Source organism: Patagioenas fasciata, chromosome 4 (assembly GCF_037038585.1).
Source record: "Patagioenas fasciata isolate bPatFas1 chromosome 4, bPatFas1.hap1, whole genome shotgun sequence".
In the NCBI taxonomy this organism is placed as follows: domain Eukaryota; kingdom Metazoa; phylum Chordata; class Aves; order Columbiformes; family Columbidae; genus Patagioenas; species Patagioenas fasciata.
Genome location: NC_092523.1, coordinates 68851611 through 68878146, shown reverse-complemented (window position 1 = coordinate 68878146; position 26536 = coordinate 68851611). Strand labels below are relative to the sequence as shown.

The 26536-nt window shown below is 39.8% G+C and overlaps 1 protein-coding gene across 6 annotated transcripts in view; it reads left to right on the top strand.

The window, feature by feature from the left end:
* The window catches only part of BBS12 (Bardet-Biedl syndrome 12), a 58391-nt gene that overhangs the window by 2132 nt on the left and 29723 nt on the right, over positions 1 to 26536 (top strand). For 2 of the 6 annotated variants that reach the window (XR_011738892.1, XR_011738894.1), the window contains exons 1-4: positions 492 to 616; positions 1152 to 3362; positions 20169 to 20377; positions 24472 to 24551. Coding sequence is in view for 1 of the 6 variants with exons in the window: in XM_071808080.1 (XP_071664181.1) it covers positions 600 to 616; positions 1152 to 3309 (2175 nt within the window). In the remaining 5 variants the exon portion in view is untranslated. Of the gene's footprint in view, positions 1 to 491; positions 617 to 1151; positions 3850 to 20168; positions 20378 to 24471; positions 24552 to 26536 lie in introns of those variants that run through there. The other 4 variants (XR_011738896.1, XR_011738895.1, XR_011738893.1 and 1 more) reach the window with 3 other exon arrangements.

The window sequence follows — 26536 nt, the reverse complement described above, 5'->3', positions numbered from 1 at the left end:
TGATTATTACTTAAAAATTTCTTTTGTTTGTTTGTTTCAAAACAAACTACCTGTGATATTAAGCTAAGGATTCCAATTAAGAAAAAAGAGGCTTTTTTATTGTCATTACTGGAAGTACTGATATAGATACATAGTATGGCTAGACTGTTATTGCAAGAGATTGCCAAGAAAAATTTCCAGAAAAAACCTTAAGCAGGTTGCATGGAGATTTTCAGATAAACACTCCCAGTATCCTTTTAAAGCCAAACGCACCTGCTTATCTGAAAAAGTGCTTTTGTTGTTGTTGTTAATTGCAGGTAACTATAGACTAAAATAATGTATTGGTTAATTATTCTTTTGGTACTTCAAGATGTATGTAGTAATGAAAGGAAAATTCTAGACTGGACTGGAACTTTAGGTCTTTCAGGGTAAAAGGTTATTTCTGACTGCCTGCTCTGCTTTTTAAATTCACACTTCGTATTTGTTTGGGATAATATTCAGATGGACACTCATTTAGTGAGGTGGGAGAGAGTTTTTTGGATTTGGGATAGCTATGCGAAGGAACCTGTAGGATGATGAAATAAATCATTTGTATCTGAGCGTAAAATGTATATGAGTTAATGCTGCTTAATTCTTGGTGAGTATACTTTTCATTAAAAAAAAGAGGAAAAAAAAGAAAAGAAGCTTTAGTTTAATCCATGTGGTCTGCCACAGGAGTGTGGTGTGGAAGGGCTTTAAAGGGAAAGAAGATTCATTTTTGGCATGTTAAAACTGACTATTAGATGAAAACTTTAAAGTCTTGGCAGTTTTTTCTTTTGCATGCACATTTAATGAAATATTGATGCATGTTAAATGGCATAAATAGAAGTGGAATAAAAGAAGTTTGAGCATGTTTTTCCAGATTTGAAGGTTAAAGTCAACAACATAACTATTGGTACTAACATGGATCTGTACAGAGCACTTTGGCTTGCACAGAATTGTCCAGTCTGCTCTAAGTAAGGAAAATAACTGCATTTATGTCTCATAATAAGTGGGTAGAATGAAGAACTGTTTTGCACAGAGTGCCTCATAGGAGTGCTATGATCGGTGTTAGACTGTTAATTTAATTTTTGGCTGCTGTGTGCTCTGGAGCGCCATGAGCACGGGGCAGTAAGTTTGTGTTCTGTTCACAGGTCCTGCCTGCTGCCAATGGCTTTCAGAGATGTGAATGCAAGAAGACATATTGGACTTCAGCAGCTTTCATCCTTAGCAGGAGCTGGAAGAACATTGTTGGGGCCAATTAAATCATGTAAATTCATTGTGGATGAAAGCACCAACCAAAGCACGTTGATTTGTTCTGCTGTTCGACTGATCGAAAGTTTGGATTTAACTAGTGCTGCCGGACAGCTTCTTAATGAAACCATTCAGGCACAAAACAAGGAATTTAAGACTGGAATGAGTACCCTGTTGTTTCTTGTTGGTGCGTGGAGCAATGCTGTACTGGAATGCCTCCAGCAGAATGTTCCTGTTTCAGCAATAGTATCTGTGATGTCAGAGGGGTTGAACTCTTGCTGTGAGAAAGTCCAGTGCCTTCAAATGTCAGTACATGATGTGAATAAAGAGCTGTGTTCTAGCAGAGTTAGACCACATGCCTTTAGGAGCAAAACTTGCCAAATTGCATGTGACAGTCTTCTAAATCCTCAGATTTTCCTAGATTTTCAGAAAGAAATTTCTGCACCAGAAGAAATAGTTCCAATAAATTCTTGTTTCCATCAAGATGAGGATTGTAGTTTTGACAAGCACCTTGTCTCACCTTTGGTTGGCTTTGGTTCAGTAGCTCCCCTTGTCAAACCAGCAGGTGACAAAAGTATGTCTCTGATTGCTGGAAGTGGTGTTATCGCATCTAGCTGCAACAAAAAAAAGCTGACACATAGCAGATACTTCAGCACTCTAGGAAAAAGCCATTTTTCAAGTCAGCAACGTGATTTTCAGGGATACCTGTCAGAACAATCAGCAGAGCCATGTCAATGTCATGGTTTAGGGCACCTGGCAATGGCTCTGAGCTATGGAAATCAGACTAGCATGAAACTGCTACAAAGCATTGTTGCATATCAACAAGAGAGAGCAGAACGGTGTGGCTCTTCCCAGTTTAATATTGCAGAAGTGGTGACATGCTGTTTACTGGGCCTGCCCGAAAGCTATTCTCATGTTTCCCCAGGCTTTGTCACACTAGTATCACCAGAACAAGCCACAGTTATCAAATACTTTGAAGACAAACCCCTTCGGATCCTGCTAATGGATGGTGACCTAACTGAACAATATCGTCACTTAGGTTTTAGTAGACCATGTAATGTAAGGACCATACTGGAGCATCCTGACCTACAGGAAGACAGAGCAGGAGACTTGTGGCTGAGGAATATGTTAGATATTCTAACAAGCTTTGAAGTAAACTTGGTTTTGGTCAAAGGAAATGTGTGTGAAAACTTACTGGAAGGATGCATAGCAAACAGTATATTGGTAATTAGTTCTGTGGCTCGGGATGTGTTGTGTGCTTTTCGGGAGGTCACTGGTGCCCAGCCAGTGACATACCTCACTCAGCTGAAGGCTTCTTGCCTGGGGAGCGGGGCCCAGGTGGAGCTGTGGAAGGCCAGCGATGGGCGTGCAATGGATCTGGGTGAGCTTGTGCCAGTCAGGGTAAAAGTGCAAGGAATTTCCCTGCTCACAGCTGTGCTTACCAGTACTGTAGCTTCAAAGATGCAGCTCATAGAAGACCAATTCTGGACTTCTGTATATCGACTCCATCATGCTTTAAACGATGGGAAGGTTTTCCTTGGTGGTGGTGCAGTGGAGCTCTTATGCCTTAGTCACATTCAGATGCTTGAAGATGAGCCTTTACAACCAGCAAATAAAAACACTGTGAAAGACTTTCACAACCCTTGGCTGGCAGCATCTGTGTCAGAGTATAAATCAGTTGTCCTCCAAGCGTTAGCAAGGGGCTGGAAGCAGTATCTTTCGGTGGTTATGTGTAACACTGCAAAAGCTGCGTCAGAGTTGGAAGCATGCACATCAATTGAACATCACCTCCAAAAAGCAGCTGACTGTGGCTCTCCCTCAGCATATATATTGAAGGAGTTTAGAAGAGGTGATCTGTTCAGGAGTGGTTCTAGTCCCTTCGCGGACCACACCGAAATTTTAAAGGTTTATGATAATGTTACAGCCAAGACAGAGGCATGGCGGAGAGCTCTAGACTTGGTGCTACTAGTGCTTCAAACAGATGCTGAAATTATCACAGGTCCCAAAAGGAATCAGTTATTGAACTCGCATGGATCAAGTGAATTCATGTTTTTATAGGACTTGCAAGCTTTATGTAGAAGTCCATGAGTCAGTGGGTGGAAGAAGTCCAGGTACAATCTGCATTTCTTCATAGTTTATAAAGCAAACATTTAGATGTGATTATGACTTTAGAGTGTAACAGAGGAAATAATTATGTGAAACACTCACAGGGCAGAAATAATTCGTTATTTCTAGAAGCAGGAGTTAGATAACAAACAAAAATCGCTTGTGGGCTTAGCTCTAACCTCAGCCATGTGTTTGTAACTAATGATATTGTTTGTGTGGATGGATTAATCCAGTCAAACTGACTTCTCTTACCTTATTTAGCAGAGCAGATGTGCTGTTTTTTTGTTTTGTTTTGTTTTGTTTTTGTTTGTTTGTTTGTTTGGGGGTTTTTTGTTTTGTTTTTCATTATAATGAGGAGCACTGAGCAGGTGGGTACATATCAAATCTGTTTGGAGAAAAGTTTGATACCTTGGATGTGCTTATATACTGACGATGTGCTGTCTGTATAAAGTATTTGGACTTGTGTTCTCAAAATAATACTTATTTAATGTATTTTAATGTCTTTTACTTCTAAAGTATACTTGGCATACTTAAATGAAAGAATATATATATAACATAATTTTTAATTAACGTTGCTCTTAATTTCTGTACATTGCAAATGTAAGAGTTAAACTTGGAATAATTTGAGTGTTACATTTTATGCTAAGAGATTGTATTAGTAGATTCTATTTTTGCATATTTATATGGGCCAAATATCTCCTATTTTCAAATATATACTGTTCAGAATGTCTCTTGGCATAAATTCAGGCTGAATCCTCCTTTTTGGTATTATAGAATGGAAGTACCTCTACACAAAGTTATATTTTACATCAGGAGTTGGGTTTTTAGGTTATTTCCTTTAGGGTCTTTCAGTTATCCTTGCAGAGAGGAAAATGTAGTTGTATGTTTTAGCTGAAAACAAATCTATCATGATGATTGAAACAAAGCACTTTTACTGTGTTTCAGAACTTAAATTTTGAAGGCAGAGCCCCAGAAAATGGGCACTTTGTTGCAAGAAAGAGGTGTGTAACTATGATGATGTTTTTTCTGAAATTGGCATTCTCAATCATGCTTAATGTGAAATGTCTCAGCAGTCCAGTGAAAACAGAATGGAAAAAGAATGGAAATAGTGATACTAAAGCAGATTCTTGCTTTTAGGAACCTTCTCATTAAAACACTAATGGCTGGCAGTTAAGCACTTAATCCTTGAGATTGCTGGTGCTGGTGGCAGACTCCTGTGGTGAAAGCTAAGAACTGGGGTGCACTAAAGAGCATTTTCTGAGTCCTGATTCAGTGAAAAGGCAGACAGAAAATGAGTGGTTATTTTATTGTTAGAGCCTATGCTTCTACTTATTTACTATTTTATGTGGGTGTTTTTTTCTTCTGGACTTATTTCCTTGAGGTATCTCCCACTGCAGAAGACATCTTGGAGGAGACCCCTCAGCTGCCTTAAGCCCCAGTAAACACTGGCAGTCCCCCACTTGACTTATAGTGAGTCTTAACACAGTTCTCTGTGTCCTACTGGAGTCACTCCTTCCTTCTGGGAAGGCCCGTCCCCTCTGCCTGTGCGTTTCACAGCTCCGAATTCTGGAGGGCTGGAGTTAACGAAAAGGACAGACAGTTCCTCAGATGTCTCCCCTGTGGTGCCAACACTTGGGCATTATTTCCCATTGTAACTGACAGTAGATATTTGACAGCATTTGATATTTTCTACCTCCCTTCATTTTCTCCAATTTTTTTGCTTCTTTTAATGTCTTAATCCATATAACACATAACTCCATAACCTACACCACATCCTGCTAAAAATAGCCCTTTTTGAGACTTGCTTAAAGGTTATGGATCTCTATAACTGGGAGTTCCCCAGAGAGATGGGATAGTCTGTTCATGGTCTAAATTAACCTTAAGCCTGAGATGAAATTTGGATCCTTAGAAACATCTTTTGAGTGAACTGACAAGATGCCCTATCTTCATTTTTATGATGAAGAGAATCCATCTATATGTATTTTAGCCTAGAGCTTTCTTCTATGCTAATATATATATTGTATCAAATTCAGATTTTTATAGAGCTGTTTACCCAAGTGGTCCTTACTATGTGAATATTTGATATATTCAGTATATAAGGAAAAGAAAGACACAGATAACAAACTACCTGAAGGGAGGTTGTAGAATGAAGGATGTTGGTTTCTTTTTCCAGGTAACAAGCAATAGGACAAGAGGAAATGGCCTCAAGTTGTGCCAGGGGAGGTTTAGATTGGATGTTAGGAAAGATTTCTTCACTGAATGAGTTGTCAGGCACTGGAACAGGCTGCCCAGGGAAGTGGTTGAGTCACCATCCCTGGAGGCATTTAAAAGATACGTAGATGTGGCACTCAGGGACATGACTTAGTGGTGGAATTGGCAGTGTTATGTTAATGGTTGGACACATCTTAGGGGTCCTTTCCAGCCTAAATGATTCTATGATACTAAGTTCATCCTCAAATGTGTTTTAGATGCATATAGATATATGTGCATATGTATTAAAGTAACGTTATACAATATATTTTCAAAGGATGCATTCAGAGTTCTCATTGCTGAATTTCATATTTTTATTTTCATATTCTACTCGCATGTAACTGGAAAGCTTTTAAGGAGGTTAAGGGAGCACATTCATAGCAGCTGCCTTTTAGAAATAAGAGGAAAACCTTTCTGTGTACAGAAAGCTATGCTCATAGTATTTGGCCATGTCTGACCTGAAACTGTAAATATTTCGGTTTTCTAACAGACTCCAGATTTCAGTGGGTTTTGGCTAAATCTCATCGATAGTATGGCGTTTTATAATTTTAATTTGAAACAGCAGTTCCTAGCAGCATCGCAATCTAGCTATATTAAAATTTTGATCATCCTGCAATTATATTTTCATTATTAATCAATTGGCAATTGATGTTTAACTGCTTGGCCGCACTTGGTGTACACTTAGTGCACTTGGTGTACTAAGATGTGAGAGAAAGAGTTTGGTAGATCAAAAGAGGCAAAAGGAGCTAGTGGGTGTTAGGTGAGAAAGAAATGGAAACATAGCATATAAATAAATATAAACAACCTCTGCTGCTCTGCAAGTGTTCGCAGCTCAGTTTTGGCTTTATACTGTTTTTCTTGAACCTCCTGTACTGAGCATTGCATCATCCCTGTTCCCAAGAAAAGATCCAGTTGTACTTGAATAATAGAGTTAAGTAGATTATGGAAAAAGTGCATACACAAGTTGTGTTGAGGTGGTCCAAATGTCTATTTATAGGGCTCTTAGACACTGAGAGCTGACGCACCAAATGTTCAACAAATCCAGAATGATGTAATTTTTCCAATCAGGATTTTAAAAAGCATATAATGATATATTTAAATATTGTGATGCACGTTTTCTAAGAAGCTGTCAGGCATTATGTTTTGATTATTTAACACTTGTTTTTCTACAGACCAGTGAAATGGAAAATTTTATAAACTGGCTAGATATTGTATCCTGGATTACTTCGAATTATCTCTTTGATATTCATAGACAATTAGCATGCATGCTGTCCTCAATGCATCCTCTTTCTTCAGCGTGAAATACAATATACATGTGTGGCTTCTTCAGCTTCAGACCTCTTTGCCCCACTGAATGAGGTCCTGTGCATGTCTGCCGTGGCTCTCGGCGCAGGGAATGATTTCAACAACTGCCACGGGTGATTTCAGCTTCTCCCGGGCAGAGGCTCCTCCTAGGGTACACAAAGGCTGTTTGTATACAGTATGATGTGATGGAAGAGCTAAGCTTTTACATTTGACATGCCTGGGAAATTGGGAAATTGCAGAGATTTTAGGGCAGGGATTGTCCCACGGAGTAGGTAGCGTCTCACTCCCTGCTGAAACTCTGTCCTAGTTAGGTGCCTCGTTTCTCCCTTGAATCCCAGTATCATCATTCCCTGCTGACTCCTCCTTCTGTTTAGGGCTGATGCCTTTTTATTTAACATTTATCTTTGTAAGGCAAACTTTTTAGGCCTCTCTGTTCCTTCATGATTTCCTGAAATGTAGCAGTGGTCTTAATCATAGTAACAAGACCCTTTTTCCAAGCTGGGCTAGCTTAGAGGACACAACCTGCTTGCAAATTCTGGTCCCATAAGGACTGATAGTCTGATGATCAGTGGTTGTTAAGAGGCATTTGACAGTTTGCCTGCTACCAGGAATGCTGAAAAAAATGAGCTGGGAAATGTAGGAGGCAAATGGTCCCTGGGCAGGCCATGAAATGACTGTGGGAGACTGGAGGCTGTGCCGGCTAAGGTAGTTATGGACCAGCGAGGGCTGAAGCAGAAAACCTGAGCTCACGAGAGCTGGGAGTTGAAACTGTTTATTTATTCTGACCTCATTTTGATATCTCAGGCCAGGACTGTTGAAGAGGTGGGGAGGACATTTAGTTTTCTTTGAGAGAGGCTAGAGAAGGGATCTAATTTGTGAGAAGAGTTATGGAGTGATGAGATTTTCAGCTCTGCTCACAAGGACAAGGTAGACCCGAGTTATCCCATCAGTTGAAGCAGGGCTGAAGTAGAAGGTCTGTCTCTGCTGTGGGGTGAGATGTCCTGTCAGGGGAGACAGGAGCAGACTACCAATAAATTGAAGCTTCCCGCTGCGGTTCTTGTGCTGCTTTGGATAGAGAAAACCAAGCATAGGCCTGGATGGGGAACAGATAAGGTGTTACCCCTAGCATCATGTTTATGCTGAGGTATTTTGAGACATGTCAGCTGCGGCTTCTGAGTCTGTAGCAGAGGTTAGCAACAGGAAGGCTAACAATGGAGATTGCATGTAGACATGTGCAAGGTGAGTTAAATGACCTGATCTTTAAGAGAAGTGTGCTTATGCTGAATCTGAGTTAACTCAAGGTTGAAGTGTTTGTCACCCTTGCTCTATCACTTCCTATATATACCTTTACTTTCTAATAGAAATAGAGCTTCACTGAAATGAAATTTTACTTGTGTGTAACAGTTGGCATAATCACAGGCACTATAAAAGTAGGAATGTGCTATAGAGCCCTAGCTAGCAAGAAACTGGTGAGGTGTGTTTTCACTGCACTGGTGATGAAATTGCTTTTCTAGCTGTATTCCTCTAGAATTTATGGTGCAAGTAGCATATTGAGTTACCAGAAGGAGGTTTGCTCTGTGTGTTTAAAAGGCCAGCTTTCTGGAGTTATGGTAAATGCTGTCTGGCTCACCAGACACTGGAAAGTCTATCAGCTTTCCTTGTGTTTTGTTTCAGTATTTGAGGAAAATCTTCATTGTCCCAGTGCAAAGATGTTCGCTTAAATCTCAAAGGCAGAAGGAAGCAGTGATTACAGGGTTTTCCCCAAGGCTTATGTCTACTCTAAGTGATTCATTAACATCAGCAGATTTATTAGTTTCTTTGCCTTGGTACGGCACAGTGAGTAATGAAAGTGCCAAGGGAGGAGAAGTGGGAGGGGCTGTGTCTCAGATCAGTTCTGCTATGGCTCCCTCTCTTCCCTTTGGACCTTCTCTCAAAATTCTCCTGTGGAAAAACTGGATTAAGAATAAATCATGTGTATGCACATATTTTGAGGGGAGGGAAGCGTGTGACTGGTACTGACAGCAGGCCAAATGTGCCACTGGGGCATGCAGCAGCCTAGCAGGCGTCAGCCTGCTGCCCCAGCCATTCCGCCTGGGAGTTCTGCTACCCCGGCTGCCCTGCCTTGCCCTTTACCTGCCCAGGCAGGGGAGACAGGTAGTGGGGAGCTGGATATCTTTGTAGATAACGTTGCTCCAAGAACTAATGTCTACAGAGATTGTTTCAGTGCAGCTGAGGGGAGAGTGAGAACAGGTCAGGCACGTGCACGAACTGGAGACTAGTTTTGATCCTGAATGGTGGAAGGAAGAAAAGAACACACTGCTCCATCTATTTTCACTATCTATCTGTTTAATCCCATAGTAATATCTATTTCTTTAGACGTTTGAAAACACCCACAGTGGTTCCTTTAGCTGCATGTCAGTGATGTGTTGCTGTGAGCACTCGGATCCAGTTTGTTGCATGTTCCTGAGAACTTAACTTTTACTGTTGCTTCAGTTTTGAAAACTGCAGTTAGCATATGTGGCTGTCCATTGTGTGTAAGTTGTGCAAGTTCTGGACTGTGTATTCCACAGTGCCCAGCAGAGGTGGAACCATGCTATGTGCATTACAGTAAGCCTTGAGAACACAACCTGAGCTGAAAACTTTTGCAAGTACTTCTGCAAATCCTTACAATGTTTGCAGATAAAGGAGAGACTAGACGGGAGTATGTAATCAGAGGAAACAATGTCTGAGGTGCAACTGCATTTCTGTTCCCTGCAAGCACTCCCTTTCCAGGCACACAGCATGCATTTCAAGATTTAGCAGAGGAACAAAAATGAAGTTAATATAGTCACATGTCTGCAGTATTTAGTACTTTAATGGCTTCTGAAAGCCAGTTGTTCATAGCAGAAAGTTTCTAATTTTTGCTGGCTGAAGACAGTGCAAACCTTCTGCAGTCTGACTGACGTGATCTCTATGGGCCAAGTGTTGACCACAGCATTCACCATCTTTCTTGCATTTAATGCCTTTGAGCTGAAAGCACTGAATCCCCACAGAGGACATGACAGGGGACATCCTGAGTAGCCGTGAAGAGGGACGGTACATAACCCCTTGATGGTTGAGCAGGCCATGCAGAAGAGTGATCACTGAATTTGTTAGTGCATGGATTTACAGACAGGAATCCTGCAGAGCAGCTCTAGTAGTCTACAGAGCAGTCGCTGAAATGGGGACAACACGGAAAACATGCCCAGACTTCAGTGCCAGCTGCAGTGGTTGGTGACAGTGCCTTCCTTGTCCCATGCAGTTTAGGGAAGAGGTGCTTCCCTGAGTGTAGGTGAAAAAACAGTTCCCCAGCTTCTACCACCACATCATTCCCATGGCTCCTGGGGAGTGGCTTTGTGTCACATTTAATCCAACCTCAGGTTCCACAGCACCATCCCGAGCAGCCATGTGTTCTCATGATAGGCATGTTTGGGAGGTATCCCTGTGTGCTTTTCAGAGGGGAGGAAAGAAAGGCTGGGCAGTAATCAGGCACAGATGCTGAAAGAGAAAATGAGAAGCCGGGGAAACCAAGTGGGGAAAGCCTGTATTTGGTTTCCCTGCCTGGCAGAGATTCCAAACACAAGTAAAATTCTGTTTACATGGAAATAAATTCTTTTCTTGAGGACCAAGTGCTATTCCAAACAATAGGATTATTTTTTAATTATTGCAAGGTATAAAAGACAGCATGCAGTTTTTATTTAGAAGTAATGGGAAGGTTGGTCCCCGACTGTCTTTTATGTCAGCTCAAATCAGTAGGCTGGGCTTCAGTGTTATTCACAACTTTTGTCCACTGTGTTGTTAGACCAAATATTTAACCAATGTTGCAGATTTGGAGAGATGTCTAAAAATAACACAGTTTGCAAACTGATTTATTTCCAAGGTGTAATCTGAGTCACTGCTTTCACTGACTAAATTTTAAAACAAAACCAAACCTAAAGCACACCCCCCTCCAATTTGTTAGTACTGGAGAGACAAAATAACTCCAGAGGAGTTGTATAAAATACATTTTATTTATCTACATGTATATACACACACACATTCTACAGCAGAATAGACGGAGTTTCTCTGCTAGCAACACTAACCTGTAGTCCAGTCATACAATCCTGAGCTAGGGCAGCTAATCAGTTCAATTCCTGTTTACATCAAAGGAAACTATCAGAACATCTCCTTTTTCAGAATAACTACTTATTATCAGTAAATCCTAATTTTGTCCAAGAACAACCTTTTACAAAAAGAACACCTCCAGTAAATTGAAAGGAATTATTTCTTTTTTTGGGTATTAATTCCTTTATTTTATTTGCTGCTCCGTGCATTTGCAGTTCTGTCTGTGGCTTGTAGCACAAAGATATGCATATACCATGCATGTACTATTTTAGGGGAAGTGTTCATAAGTGCAATTACATATGTATAATTCCATATCAGAATAATGCCTTTGATTCCCTAGAGTAATGAAAATTAGATTACTACACCTGCAATATATAGATATGGTGATCAGTTTAATTATCTGGCAAAGCCTTCCTGATGTAACAGTATTCCAGTTCCTTGTGTATGCCCTGCTCAAGGTAAGGGGTAATCAGTGTTCAGTACCCCACTTCTTACTGCCCTTAGTCTCTTAGTTTATGTGAGCACTGTTTAAATAACCACCCCAAGTATATTAATTCAAGTTGTTCAAGGATACTTGTTTTCTGGAGTTGTTTAGCTGTGACAGTATACTGATGGCTGCCAGAAGCCAGGAAACTCAGATGTAATTGGCAGTAAGAGGACTTTACTGGAAAAGAAGTCCAAATATTTCTTTGTTATCTGATGTACCAGGCAGTTAATTTAAAAAGTGGTTTTATGTGTGACCCTGGCTATGCAGTTATTCTAGCCTGTATTTTTGAAGTATTTGATATCTCACATCAGTGCTCTAAATAAGCTCAAGAGAATTGCCAAATGTCAGATCAGTAATTACTGTACATGGAGTTGCCGAAGAAAGGCTTTCCAAAATACAGGGGCTAATTTAAAAGCTTGTGACTTCTGTGTGTGCCCAGAGGGGCTGCTTTTATTAATTGTGTTCACGTATATGTAAAATAGAACTTTAGACTGCCATATGATATGATACTTGGAATTTAACATGTGCCCATGGTGTGAAGAGGCATTATACAAATAATACGTTTTATTCTCTGTCCTTCCTCAAATGCTCATGTCCATCTTCCTCAGCTAACAAGTTAAAATAGGACTTGTTAGGAACTGGATATTTTTAAAAGGCCAATCAAGCTGTTTTCTTTCTGGTTTATGTGTTGCTATGGGCCACTACCATAAATTCAGTTCCTGAATGAGAATTTATGATTGCTTTTGCTGATGTGCATGTGTGACAAGATGTTACTTCACTGATATGTTATTCTCGGGAGACTGGAGGGGAAGGAAGAATCATGCTTTGGTTGTGAATTAATACAGGAACCAATCCCTTTTTCATTAAAAACATCGGTCAAGTTTCCATTGCTTTGGGGAGTTGAAATGCTTGGTCCCTAAGAAACAGATTATTGCAAAAACATGATCGTCTTTCCTTACTCTCCTGAATACTGGAAAAGGGTGTATTTCTGATCATTTCTTAGTGGAAAGAAATGTACAGTTAAGGACCGCTGATGCTGATATGGGGTGCAACCTTCATTAAAAGGCGCTCTTTCTCAGATAACATCCAATAAGTTCTAATAGCAATAGAATACTTAATGATGACCTGGAAAAAATGTACTTCAGAGATGCAGTAGGCTGAGCCATCCTTTCCACTGAAGTATTTAATGAGGATTAAAAGCCCAGTATCCCTAGTAGTTAAAAGATGTCTCTTGCAGGGAATGCCACTTAGGAAGAACAGTCAGCTTTGAGACAGTCATATCCAGCTCTATCAATCTGTTTCTTAACTGCAAACTCTGTAGAGAAGAAACTCTTTATTCTGCTCATATAGTGCGTAACAAAATGAGGCCTTGGATAACAAATAGCAGTCAGAATAATTTTAGTAATGAATGAATGCTTGATGTCATTTAAGATTTGTCTTCTTGAAAGGCATTTCCTTGATTTGCAAACCTGATAAAGCTGTTTGACTTTGTCTAGAAGCCTCCTGCCTTGCTTGGCCATACAGAATGCCCACAAGTCTGGACTCCCCAGTGATAATATCTAGGACAGAGTACTTCTTGGAGGGTAGTAGTGAACCTTGACTGTGAACACAGTAGCTCTTTCTTAGAATATAGAATGAAAATTAAACCACAGCAGTTATAGTGTGCCAAACAGAGCTACTAGTAGTCATACAACATACAGTGCAAACTCAGTAGACCAGAACGGTTCCTCTACGTACATATTGGCATACTGGCAGGATGGAATGAATGTCTTCTTTTGAAATACTCTGGAAATGAAATGAGACTGCACTATATGTGTGGGGTTTGTGTTTTGAGTTTAACAAATTCTTTTTAATATCTCTTTTAAATAATTCCTTATAATCTGCAGTCGCTTACTTTACATGTGGTCCCTTTATTTATGACTTTAATATTACTCTCCAGTGTTGGATCTCTGTTTATTTGTCTTGGTCTGACAAAAGAGTAAGAAGTTGTCCCTTGTTGTGTTTCCTGTGTTGCTGATGTGACACAGTGCTGGGTCAGGCATTTTTGACAGCAATGCATTCAATATCGCAAAGCAGAAAATTAACTGACTTTATTGCTGCATGTTTGAGGAAAATCCTTGCCTCTTATGTTTGATTTTTTTTTTTTCCTGTTTGGTTTTGTTCTCTTTTTTTTTTTTTTTTTAAGTGGAAACTGAAATTGCTTTTTTAGAAATATGCTCCCATCTGTGTCTGGCTCTTCCCCTGCTCTGTTTACTCTGGAGTCCCCAAAATTAGCAAGAGTAATGTTCTAGTTTGCAGTGCAGTAGGAAAGAATAACTTGACTTTTTAAAATGTAATAAACAGTGCGAGACCTGGAACAAGTACAAAACCTTCAGACAAGGTGAAAGCCCCCAGAAGAATACCTCTATTCAAAATGTCTGTGGATGTCTGCAAATACTGCCAGGAGCTTAAGTCTTGTCCTTTTCCTTTCCAAACATGTGTATTAGGCTTTTCTTTAAAAATACATACTCTATCCTTGAACTCTCCCATGCTTCTAGTCAAAGAAGGTAGTATTGACTTTAAACGAGTTGATTCATACATAAAATAAAATGTGTGAGACATTATTTTGATCTTGGTTGTTTCTCTCTTGTGATATTTGATTAAAAACAGTCTTCTTGAAAAACAGCAAATGTTTCTAGCTATCTGAGGTTTTTACCGTGGGCTGTAAAAATAAAGTACTCTTAATTATGCTTCCAGTAGGTTCATACACTATTTTGCTTCCCTTGTTTACAACTTCATTGCTTTCAGCAGGAATTCTAAATAGATGAAAACCTACCAGCTTTACTTTAAATATTTATCTGAAAAAAACCCACATTTCCTGAGGGGAAAATACACTAGAGGTTACCTGGCTTGACATCTCAGGAATTCTACTGGGTTTAAATCCATTTCTGACTTAACTGATCCAGCTTTGTTTCAGATGTCACCTCTAAGACTGTCATCTTCCATGTATGTAGCTGTTATAAACTTTTTTTTATAAACCCATGTTGCTTTGCTGATTACTCTTCTTAAAGAGACAAGCACAGCAAATCTGCTAAATTTACCTTTAGCCTGTTTCTCTTCTTTCTCTGCACTTTATTTCTTCATTGTGTGTTTTGTTTTAAATGGAACTAATTATGATCTTCCCTTCTTTTGTTGTTTGCACAGCAAAAGATCTGTTTTACAGACAGATCAAAAATATTTTATTTGTATAGGATGCTCAGCTACAGACTTATCTTTCCATAATGCCTGTGGCTTAAATTAATGTACATAAACCCCTCATGTAACACAGTCTGTCTCTGAATGTACGTGAGGTGACTTCCATCAAATGCTTAGCAGATCATAGTAATTTCTTCCTTAAATATAAGCTTTGTCATTCTTTTGGGGTCAAATACGACAGTGAGAGACTGTCTGTTGTTTAATGTGTCATCTGTTCCACCTGGGTGACACCCATCTGTTTGAACGTCATAAGCGGAGGCTGATTTTTGTAGCTGTGCTGTTGCCAGCAGCCTAAGAAGGATTCTTTGTGGCATCTATTTACTCCTCCTCATTTGCTGTGAAATTGCTGCTAATTACAGCCTGAGTTTCTCTTTGCAGTCTCTTGAAAACAATAGCAAAAGTCCCACTGAAATTTAACTTACTGGGAAGGAGTCACAAGTGGTATAGGATTGATTCTTGGATTGCTTTACTGTGTCATCATCTTTTATTAGCTGGTAATTTCATGTTCATTAATGACAGTCAAAGCAAATCTTCTACAGTAGATGTTGTCTCTACATAAATAGCTTTTTGTATTCAAAATCTAGCCAAGAGATAATTCTTCCTAGGCCTCCAACATGCACGTAGAAGGAAGGGATTAATATAAAGACGATGGCCTCATCATCTGATCTAGCCTCGTAAATCCTTTTGGATGTGCCAGCTTTGGAAATTCTTCCAATTTATTTTTTTACAATCCCCTCTATATACTGCTTCTCACAAATGCAAATGACTGCAGCAGATCAGAAAACAAACTCAGTTTTGAATCACATTTGAAATTGGCAGGAAAGTGAGGGACTTAAAGCCAAACCCCACAACATCATCAAATATGAAATATTTGGGCTCAAGATCCCAGTGTTTGCTTCTGAGAGGAACTTGGGCTACTTGTGATTTGCTGCAATCAATCAGGACTTTCTTGTTCTGTAGAAGAAATGCCACTGAAAATAGAGTTAATGTGAGACAGAATCACCATGTAGCCTTGTCTGGAGGACAGTGTCAGAAGTGGATGAACTCCCTGATGCCATCTGGAGTGATAGATATGCCAGGCTGTAGAATAGCATGAGACAATTTTTTGTTGCTGTTGTTTGGGTTGGTTTGCTTATTTTTGTTAAGTTGATTACCAGAGGTTGGCTACAGTTGATATTTGGGATGCCCATGTGAACCATGTGACCTTTTCAAACTATTGCATTGTCTATAGGGACTCCAGCGTACCTTACAGGGAACTGCTTGTAGTCTGTGCAGTCTCAAAAAGAACTACTCGGAGGAAGGATGTATTGTCATTCTTCCCTTCCAGGGAGAAAATCCCCATTCCCGTTTTTCTAGTTTTCCAGCACTACCTATCTTTTGTTAACCATGCAAACCTACCCCGTGCCTTGAGATAAGTCTTTAAGGGTTTAAATTTTGTTGTCATGTCTGCTCATTGCCTTACAGGTATGTTTGAGGCAACAATGTTCTGTTGCACTACAGCAGACTAACAATAGACAGCAATTCCTTGTGAAAGGTTTTGTAGTTGTTGTAATTAAGGCAGATGATCTCTTACCGCTAGCTACATCAGACATAATTCTGAAGGCATTACATATTGCTAATATTTCAGACACTACTTAGAGATTGATAGGATATGTATGTTGCAGAATTTACAGTAATTTGAAGCAACTCAGTTCCACAAGAAACTCTGGAGAAAAGTAACCACTTGAAGCCTAAAACTGTTCCACTGTTATTATTTCTTTTTTATTTTTCATTTTAAAATCTTGCAATGAAAGTAAGAAAGAGGAAGGAGGGAAGGAAGGAAGGAAGGAAGGAAGGAAGGAAGGAAGGAGGGAGGGATAAAAAAAAGGCACAGACCATCTATGAAAAACAAAGAAATTGTTAAAAGCTGTATCCATGAGGATCTCTGGGCAGGGAGCCATAACACAACTAAGCATTCAGCCAGCATGATATAATTATAAATCAAACATCACTAAATCAAACAAATTCCAAGCTGAAAATAAAATAAAAATCCATCAGACTTCTGTTTATTTCTGTGGTTTATAGGATCATATGAATCTCAATTTCATAAATTAACTTCTGTCCTCCTTCATACTGCAAGATCGGTGAGGTTTGCATGCTCTCTACAAGTGGGTTTTCTTGGAGGGGACACCTCATCAGGCATTGCTCAAGTCCCTACTTGCGTCAAAAGAGACTGAATTCAGGAGGATTTAGACCAAGTCTGGAGCTTGCCATATTTTTTGAAATTCTACATGATGGCATGTAATGATATTTTACTTTTATGATTTGTGTGAATGTGCTGCCTCTTCTGGAAGATGGTATATTTAGTTCATATTAACTGGATTAGTATAAATGAAGGGTCATTTACAATGATATATTGAGACATAATCTTTTAACACTTAAACTAGAACCCAGTCTCTAATACTTTCTCTTTTACTGTAGGGTTTGTGGTTTGTTTGGATTTTTTTTTGTTTTGTTTTGTTTTTATTTTTTATTAGTGACATATCCTCTATCTTTTATTGAAAGGGACATTTTTCGTTTAGTGTTAGACAGAAAATACAAGCCAAGCTGAATCTGATGACTCTTGGGACATGCTTGAGGTAAATACTCTTTCAGCAAAGTCATCTGAGTATTTGTAACAACTTATGATATTGTTTACTGCTGTATTTCCAGCAGGGGCAAGAGTAACAAATGGAAACTTTAGTTACTGAAAAAGAAAAGCCAGAAAAATAACTTAAGTCTTGTAAATAAATGAAATGGATGCTGATACAATGTTTAAGATTATTGTAGAACATTTTATTTAACGTAAACCAGGTTTATTTTTTAATTTTCTATGCATGCCTCTGTCTTTCACAGAGTAGTGTTCCCCTCAGTCTTAGAAGTTAGATCCATATGTTAAACAGATCTGTATTCTCCATCAAAACCAGAAGTATTCATTAGAACTGAAGATTACTATAACAAAACAAAACTCTCCAGAATAAATTTGCTTCATGTACATCAGATCAATTATGGGACTGAATAAACAGATTATGTTATCATAGAGGTTTGGAATAGCTGCAGGAAAATAGTTTTACCAGGCAGGTACAAAATAGTGCACCAAACATTACACAATATTTGGAACTTTCATAATTGAACAAAAAAAGCTGCTCCCTCATATAGATAATCCTAAACATATGACCAGTTCCTAAGAAGTTTTGACTAGAAAAAACTGAATATTGTGCTTTTAAGAGGAGCATAAACCAATAGCTTTTCAAGGAAGTCTCATAAAGTGAGATTTCTATGGACATTCCAAGTCAATAAAGGCATCGACGGTAAAGAAGAGTACTCTAACATGTAAAAATTCAAGTTTTTGTGCTTGCTGATTACATTTTGTTTTTCTCTCATGACATTGTTCTAGAAATAGAGACCACGTATTGTGAATTTCTGTACTTGGTTTTGGAACTTTAACCCTACCTTTTTCTTAGGTTCTTCAATACTTGTGAAAGGAAGTGATTTATTTTGAGAATTCTGTCATGTGCATTGTAAGCTTTACTTTGATCACAACAGCTTTTGATTCTGATTGTAAGCCAATTAACTTTCTTTTGTTTTGTGATCATTAGAAAATTGCCTATCTTCTTCCTATCTAAAAAAAAAAAAGCTTCAGCATTTGTTAACAGCTTATTACTGCTCACTGTGATGGAAAGAACAAGAAATTACAGCTCTGAAATGAAAGTAATTTTAAAATAATAATAGAAAGGTAATGTAGTGTAGCAACAAAGGTCACATTTCATGATCTGCCAAATAACGTAATTCTGAAGCACTGAACAGGTGGGATTCTTATTTCAAGGTGGTATAAGTGTATCACCAATGTGTTTCTTTACTAGAAAGGTTAGCTGGGGAAATAATTGGTATTATTTATATCTCGTCTGTTCATCATCATACTCTCCTCCACTTCTCAGCTTTTCCTTTATTTCCTAGGTGTGTTAAATCAGCAAGTCTTGCACTGCTGTCATCTGGTTCATACTTTCTGGCTCTCTACCATCTGAAAAACTATTCTCTGGACAAATTGGATTCTTCAGGAAGTCTTCTGTGCGCCTCATGGGATAACAGCAGCAGCCCAGAGCTGTTGTGCTTAGTCAGCTTAAACTGACAGCTGCTGTTAATAACAATTAGAACTTGTTAACACCCATTGCATCAGTGATTCTTAGGAAATAAGTGCCCGCTTGTTCACTGGTTATTTAACTGAAGTAATGTATAGACTGTCAAGCAGCCAACAACAGCGGTGACCGGAGAAAGACCATGAATCCAACTAACTTCCCCTGCTTCCAGTTCTTCAGAGGCTGTTTAATGAGATTTTTTACCCTCTTGTGAATAAGAAATGCTGAGTAAAAGGATATTACATAAATTGGCTGACATTTGCAGTGGACTAGCTAACTCTTGTTGCCTTGTGTGTGCGGTGGCTGTGTGTGTATGTGCACGTGTGCCTGGCATTGTCCATGAGCTCCAGCCTCCCTCCCCTCTGCTCCCAGCGGCCTGTTTGGAGACTGAGTTTTTACAGTTACGTAAGAGACAATCCAGGAAAACATGCCGAGCTATTTGGAATTTACCCTCAGCACTAACCTCTTTCCTCCATTGTGTCATACACTTAAAAAAATTTTTGTTTTGTTTTGTGGAGTGCCGGGTTGTGTCTCATCTGAAAAAATGATGTCTGTCTGTCTTGGGGAGGGAATTTGGTATACCAAAAGACACTTCCTTACTTCTGCTTTCCATGGGCTGTGGCTGTAGTCCCTGGAGTCAAAAATCTCCTCTTTCCCTAACACTTGGGAGTTGAAGACTAACAAGGGTAATAGTGCCCCAAAGGGAGATAAGAAAAAAGTTGTCACCTTTATGCTAAACTGTGGAGTGGTACAATTGCCATTCAAATGGCAACTGCATCCTGAGAAAGGGCTAGCAACAGGTACTATGTCTAAGAACAGTTATTTTCTTTTTTTGGACAAATTATTTGCCTGAAAAGGTAATGTTGTGAGATTATACTTTATGTCAGTGAAGATGGAGTCACTTCTAGTGAGAATAGATTAGTTTGGAAATCATAAAATGTGTTCCAGTGAGAGAAAGCATATCTTATGCGTGTCAACATGGACATTATCTGTTTGCTATATGTAACCCTCTGAGTTGTGCTCATTCTGCATGCTGCTTTATGTTCCTGTGCATTTGTAAGAATCTGTTTTTCAACTAGTTTTGATGAGTCAGTCTTAAAAAACCAGAACCACGCTATAGTATAAATTTCTTATACAGGTCTGTAACAGTACAGTGTTACTTTATTACATGTGATTTTTCTCTGGTGGCCTAGAACCTTAGAAATGATTCTTCTGAAATTTCATAGCAAAGCTCATAGATATTTTTTTTTCTTTTAAAGGTAGTTGGAATGAGACCTGTGTGCCCTGCCTTTGCTTCGTAATGTATTGAAGATAACGTGGGGAAGTTCTTAACCAATCTGAGCTTGATCTGCAAGCTGAAGTCAATGATGGTTTAGTGAAGTACAACAAAGCAGGAATTACAGCTAAATTACTCCCAGTAACACTGCTTTTCATATGCTAAGACCAGTTGATCAAATTCAGACATGAGGTAAGCAAATGCAGCTCCTTTGTTTATACTCATTTGTATCACATCTGAATTCTGGCCAATTCCATACACCCTGCAAAGCTAATTACATTGTTTGTTCCAGTCTTTTCATGTCATTGCTTACAGCATAATTTGCCTTTCTTGCATGTGACTATCCTGGAAAAAAGCCTTGTGTCTGAGAGGTAATGTAATTGTGTTTTCAATTATTCCACATGGTAGTAATCCAAACATCAGAATATATGGTAATTTTTTTTTAAGAATCACAGAATGGTTGGGGTGGGAAGGCACCTCTGGAGATCATCTAGTCCAACCCACTTGCTAAAGCAGGTTCACCCAGAGTAGATTGCACAGGAATGTGGCCAGGTGGATCTTTAATGTCTCCAGGGAAGGAGACTCCACAACCTCTCTGGGCGGCCTGTTCCAGGGCTCTGGCACCCTCAAAGGAAAGAAGTTTCTCCTCATATTCAAACGGAACCTCCTACGCTTCAGTCTGTGCCTGTTGCCCCTCATCCTATCATTGGGCACCACTGAAAGGAGTCTGGTCCCATCCTCCTGACACCCACCCGTGAGATATTTATAAACATTGATGAGATCCCCTCTCATCCTTCTCTTCTCCAAGCTGAACAGACTTAGCACTCTCAGTCTTTCCTCATAAGAAAGCTGCTCTAGAGCCCTAATCATCTTTGTAGCCCGCTGCTGGACTCCCTCCAGTAATTCCTTGTCCTTCTTACACTGGGGAGCCCAGAACTGGACACACAACTCCAGATGCGGCCTCACCTGGGCAGAGCAGAGGGGCAGGAGAACTTCCCTCCACCTGCTGGTCACACTCAATGCCTCGCAGGTACCATTTGCCTTCTTGGCCACAAGGGCACATTGTTGACTCATGGTTGACCAGAACTCCCAAATCCTTCTCTGCAGTGCTGCTTTCCAGCAGGTCCACCCCTAACCTGTACTGGTGCCTGGGATTATTCCTCCCCAGGTGCAGGACCGACAGTTGCCCTTGTTGAACTTCATCAGGTTCTTCCCTGCCCAGTTCTTCAACCTGTCCATGTCTCACTGAATGGCAGCACAGCCTTCTGGTGTGTCAGTTTGGTATCATCAGCAAACTTGCTGAGGGTGTACTCAATCTCTTCACCCAGGCCACTGATAAACAGGTTGAATAGTACTGGACCTGACACCCCCCTGGGAAACCCCACTAACTACAGGCCTCCAACCAGACTTTGCATAATTGATCACAACCCTCTGAGCTCTGCCATCCAGCTGGTTAACAATCCATCTCACCGTGCGTTCATCCAGCCCGTGCTTCCTGAGCTTGTCTATGAGGAGGCTGTGAGACAGTACACAAAGCTGACATAAAGAGACTGAAATAAAAATAGACACTATTCAGTGCTGATCTCTTTAGTATGTGAATGGAAGAACAAAGCCTGCTTTACTAATTTTAACAACCAGAACTATTCACCTCTGTCACCTCATAATAGGTGTAGTAACACACATGCTGCAGCTTTTTTCCTAGACCACTAGGAATTTGGTGGTGTGTCTTGGGCATGTGGCAGCCAAAAGAAATTTTGTTCACCCCTTCAGAAAGTTGCAGGGGCCTCCTTTTTCTTCCTCTTTTTGGAAAAATTACTTCCATCTGCTAAGTACAATTGCTTAAAAAATAACAAAGCTACAAATTGTGCTGACTATTTTTTTTTTTTAGGCAAATCACTTCAGTATTTTTGTCACATATTTACTCGGTTGTCCTTACTACATGGCCTAGAACCAAGTAGTTTCACAGATGTGATTCAAAGAGCAAGGACTTCTAGAGAGAACTGACTGGGAAGTTAAATTTCTTAAAACCAATGGCTACCATGGTCAGTTGAAAGAACCCAGTAGGTTTTTAAGGGGTTTGGATTGAGACCTGAATTGATTCCAGTTTTAGAGTGCCACGGTGCTTTACTGGTGCTTAACTTGGAGAGCATTGGGGATGTTGCCTGGGAATCAACTGTTTAAAAATTGTAGACAAAATGGAGATACCCTAAAATATTAATTTCTCTAGAGAATTATGCTCAGGATATTGAACATTAGAGTGTAAGGAAGAACAACAGAAGAAGTTTGATTTAAAGAGGTTTGTCATCAAGCTAACAACTCCAATGAAGTGAATTTAATTGCAGTCATCACCTAAGCTTGAAAAGAATTCTGAATAGAGCTCCCAAATAGGTCAGATTGACTCATCAAAACAATCACTAATTGTTCAAAATAATGGTCGAACTAATTGTGTAATAAAATCACAAATTTTATTTTATTAGATTATTAACCTTTGTTTGTTATAGGCTTTGGAGAAAACATGCATTGGCAGTAACTCATTCCTTATATTGCATTTTCCATTTCTTCCCATATATACTTCTTCCCTCTCTCCTACCCCGAGCTCCGGAGAGCTTTGTTATGACACTTATATTGTAACTGTCTCATCTGTTTGTCCTTATGGAGCATGGAGACTTACTCTTAGAAACCAGATAACAAGAGCACATGCTGTTAGATGCAGCAAAACATGAAGAGAGTTTGCTCTAGTGCTTACAGAAAAAAAAACCATAAGAAAAGGCTCTTTTCTGGGTCTCCAAACCAAATGTCTTTGGGCCGTACTCAGCAGGGTCACCTTTTTTTTTTTTTTTTTTTTTTTCCCCCAAAAAACAAAACAACGACAAAACCACAAAAAAAATCACCTGGCTAATACAGTAGAAAACTTGTTCTTCCTCTTCTGGTGACTGTTGGGATGAGAAGACAGGCTGCATACCTCCTCCCTCAGAATTACGGAGTCTTTTGTTTGTTAAAGATCGCAGTTCTCTGTTGCTCCATTCTGTTCTCCATTCCACAACCACATCTGGGAAAAGTATTTATGCTCATCTGTCTCTCTGTGGTGAACCTAGCCACTAGGAAAAAAATCAATGCTGCATAAAAATAACGATGCTCAATACTAAATTTGTGCATGAGATCATATACTTCATCTGAAAATAAGTAACAGATTTCTTTACCTTCAAAAAAAAAAAAAAAAAGTCCAAAAAAGTGGTGAGCAATATATATGTAAGATAGGATAACCATTCCTCAGCAAGTAATAATGCGTTTTAGGCTATGTGGTACCACTGCAAAAAAGAGGTTGGAATGCATAAGTGTCCTTGAAAGTAATGTCCACAGATACCCTTGATAAAAATGGAGTAGTTGGCATGGCATTGGTGTTGTCTTACAGTAGCTGTGATGGTGGGGACTGTGACAGGACACCTGGTTAGAGAAAATACGTATTACAGGAATTCTGTTCAGCACAAGTGGAAGTAATTTGATGTAGGGCTGTAAAAGCCCTGTGTGCTTTTCATGGGAACATGCAGGTGCTGTAGGTAAAAATATTGCTGTACCTTCATGTAGTTGTCATCTGTATGCACTAAAAATAAAGTCTAGAGAGGACTGCCAAAGAAGTCAGTGGAAAGGTGCAATATATTGAAAGGGTGTGAGTAGAAGGTAATGTTATCATAAATTCCAACCAAATAGGTGAGGTAGCCTGGAGATATGTCCTGTGCACGTCCTGTTCTTCCTTCTGCACGCTGCTATGTAGACCTGCTAACTATGCATTTAGCCTTTGCCTGGTAGACTCCTGCCTTCCCCACTTTGAGGAACAGCATTGTGGTAGCTTCAGTGAGGCCTGGAAAGACAATGGGTTTACTCCTGTGGGAAATAAAAACCTAAAGGGAATGATTTCATCACTTTCTTCCTCCTTCTATTCAACTCATCCCAGAGCAAATTTTCTTACATGAGTAAAAATGAGAAAGGATATTGGCTCTCAAATTTTAAAGTGCTACTTAATACCACTGCAGTTTGGCTCAGAAACTCTAGTCTGTGAAGCTGACTGCCACCACCCTCACAGTTCCTGTCTGGACAAACAAAAAGTTTTCCCTTGTTGCATTATGAAGAGCTGACCCCCAGCACTGACACCCACAAGTGCACGCTCTGGCAGACTGCAGCTCCTCAAGGGATCCACTGCATCTGTGCAGCTGAATATGGATTGTTGCTGTTTTGTACAAAGCTCACCATATGACAGATTACATCTTGCTTTCTCTGGGCCCACACAGATGGTGCGAGTGACTAACAGATGCCTCGATTTTGCACAGCCTACACACTGATGTCATAAGAAAAGACTAATACCTCTGAGGTGAGTGGCCTTATTTGTTTGTATTCCAACAACAACAGTAGGAAATGCAACAATGGGGAAGAAATTAATTAAAGAAAAGCCCAACTTCATATTAGGAGCAACTGACATAAAATGTGATGTGTAACACAATGAAAGGCATCTTTGATACTAACTTGGTCTTTTTAAAATAAATGAACCATTAGATGAAAAAATCCATAAATTCATTCATAAATTGCTGTCAATTTAATATGAAAATGCTGAGGTTATTCTGTCTGAAAAAATACAATTCAATTATGAATGGAAATAACAGCTAAAATCCAGTACTCATCTTGGCCAGGATGCCAAGTAAATTTTACAAAATAGACTTCTGGGCACTCAGTTTTATGCATCCTGTGTGTATAGTATATGTATGCAAACATATGCACTAAAGATGCTAGCTGGCTGCCTTGATTTAATTTAATTCATTAATATCATTAACTGCAATTAATTTTACCTCCTTGACTTTGAGGGGAAGGATTTTTTCCTTTCCTTACTGAGTTTTTTGTTCTTTTTGCAAGTTACTTGTTGACTGCAGTGAAATGACTCAAGGTGGGCCATTAGTTAGAATGAAAGCCCTTAATATTTATGGTAATGAAGTTAGCCACATATATTTTTGTTATTTTTCCTCACAGTGAAGCACTCCTAGACAACGTAGAATTTTGCGATTGGTTGCACTTGCTGAGGTGTTCTGTGCAACAGTATCTTACCTCCTTTAAAGAGGAATGAAGAGTTTTGTAATGAGTTCTGCAATAAGTTGTATGAGTCTTAAAAATTGGCTCATTTTTTGAACCTTTTTGAACCTCCAGACTGGCTGGAGATTGTCGAGTGTTCCCTGTCATACACAGGCAGGCAGGCAGGGTGGTGGTGATGGGCAAGCTGAGGGGACTGGAGGCTTCAACCCTGTGAGGAGTGAAACAGGGAGTCAGGAATGGCTGTGAGGAGGGAAAGTGCTAGGGGAAAACTAAGCTATAGGTTTACAAGGATTTGGCAGGGAATGAGAAAATGAGCTCTGAACTTCAAGAAAGGAGGCAGAGATTAAGAAGTGGGGAAAGGAAACCCAGCTATGAAGCACGTGGCTAGGAGCCATAGAGAGATACAAAGGAAAAGTAGTCCAAAGGACAGAGCTTGGCGTAAGGAGCCGAGGAAAGATTTAAAAACAGGCTAGAAACCTGTGCCTGGCAGCAGGGGAAGGGAAAGGAACAGGGTGGGGACAAAGGATGAGGAGATGAGACAGGCTGGGGGTGGAGGGTGGAGCAGACAAGAGAAAGGAAGATGAGTCTGTGCCTATTTCAGTGTCCTCCTGGTTTCTACTCCTGGGTCTGAGGAGGATTACACAGCCTTTCCCTTCATCTGCTGTCAGAAGATTGAAATCCACTGATAACATACATGCATTGACTCCTCTTACTACCACTCAATATGGGGGGGTGACACGCAACTTTTACTGTTTTACTGTCACAGAGTAATTATGGCCTGTGGCAAAGCTAGTGAGTACAGCTGTCTATGCATTATCAGGTGATAACCTCCTCAGGATGTCAGCAGAGAATTTTTGAGTTTTAGATTAAGGCCGATTAACAGTTTTAACAGAGCATGAAGGCTTCAGGGCAAACATTCAGCCTGGAAAGGCACCCGTAACTCTGGCTTTTGGCCCTTAGGCCTCTGGTGCTTGGAGTTTGAACCTTGAGCATTCTCTTTAAGGTACATCTAGCTTTTCTTGCATGTCATTGTAATGTTACAGGGGTCTGTAAAGAAGTTTTTCCCAAATGCTGTCTGAAGTATGAAATGGCTGGAATTTATGCCTGGCAACTGAACAAGGCAGAGGTCGATAACAGGCCACATCAGTGTCAGAGCAAACTTCAGCATTCACTAGTGGTTCTTTGGCCACATAACACAGCTTCTACAGGAAAAACAACACACAACCAGGAAAGCAGGAGCAGGTCCTTCTGCTACCACTTTCCAGATTATCTCCT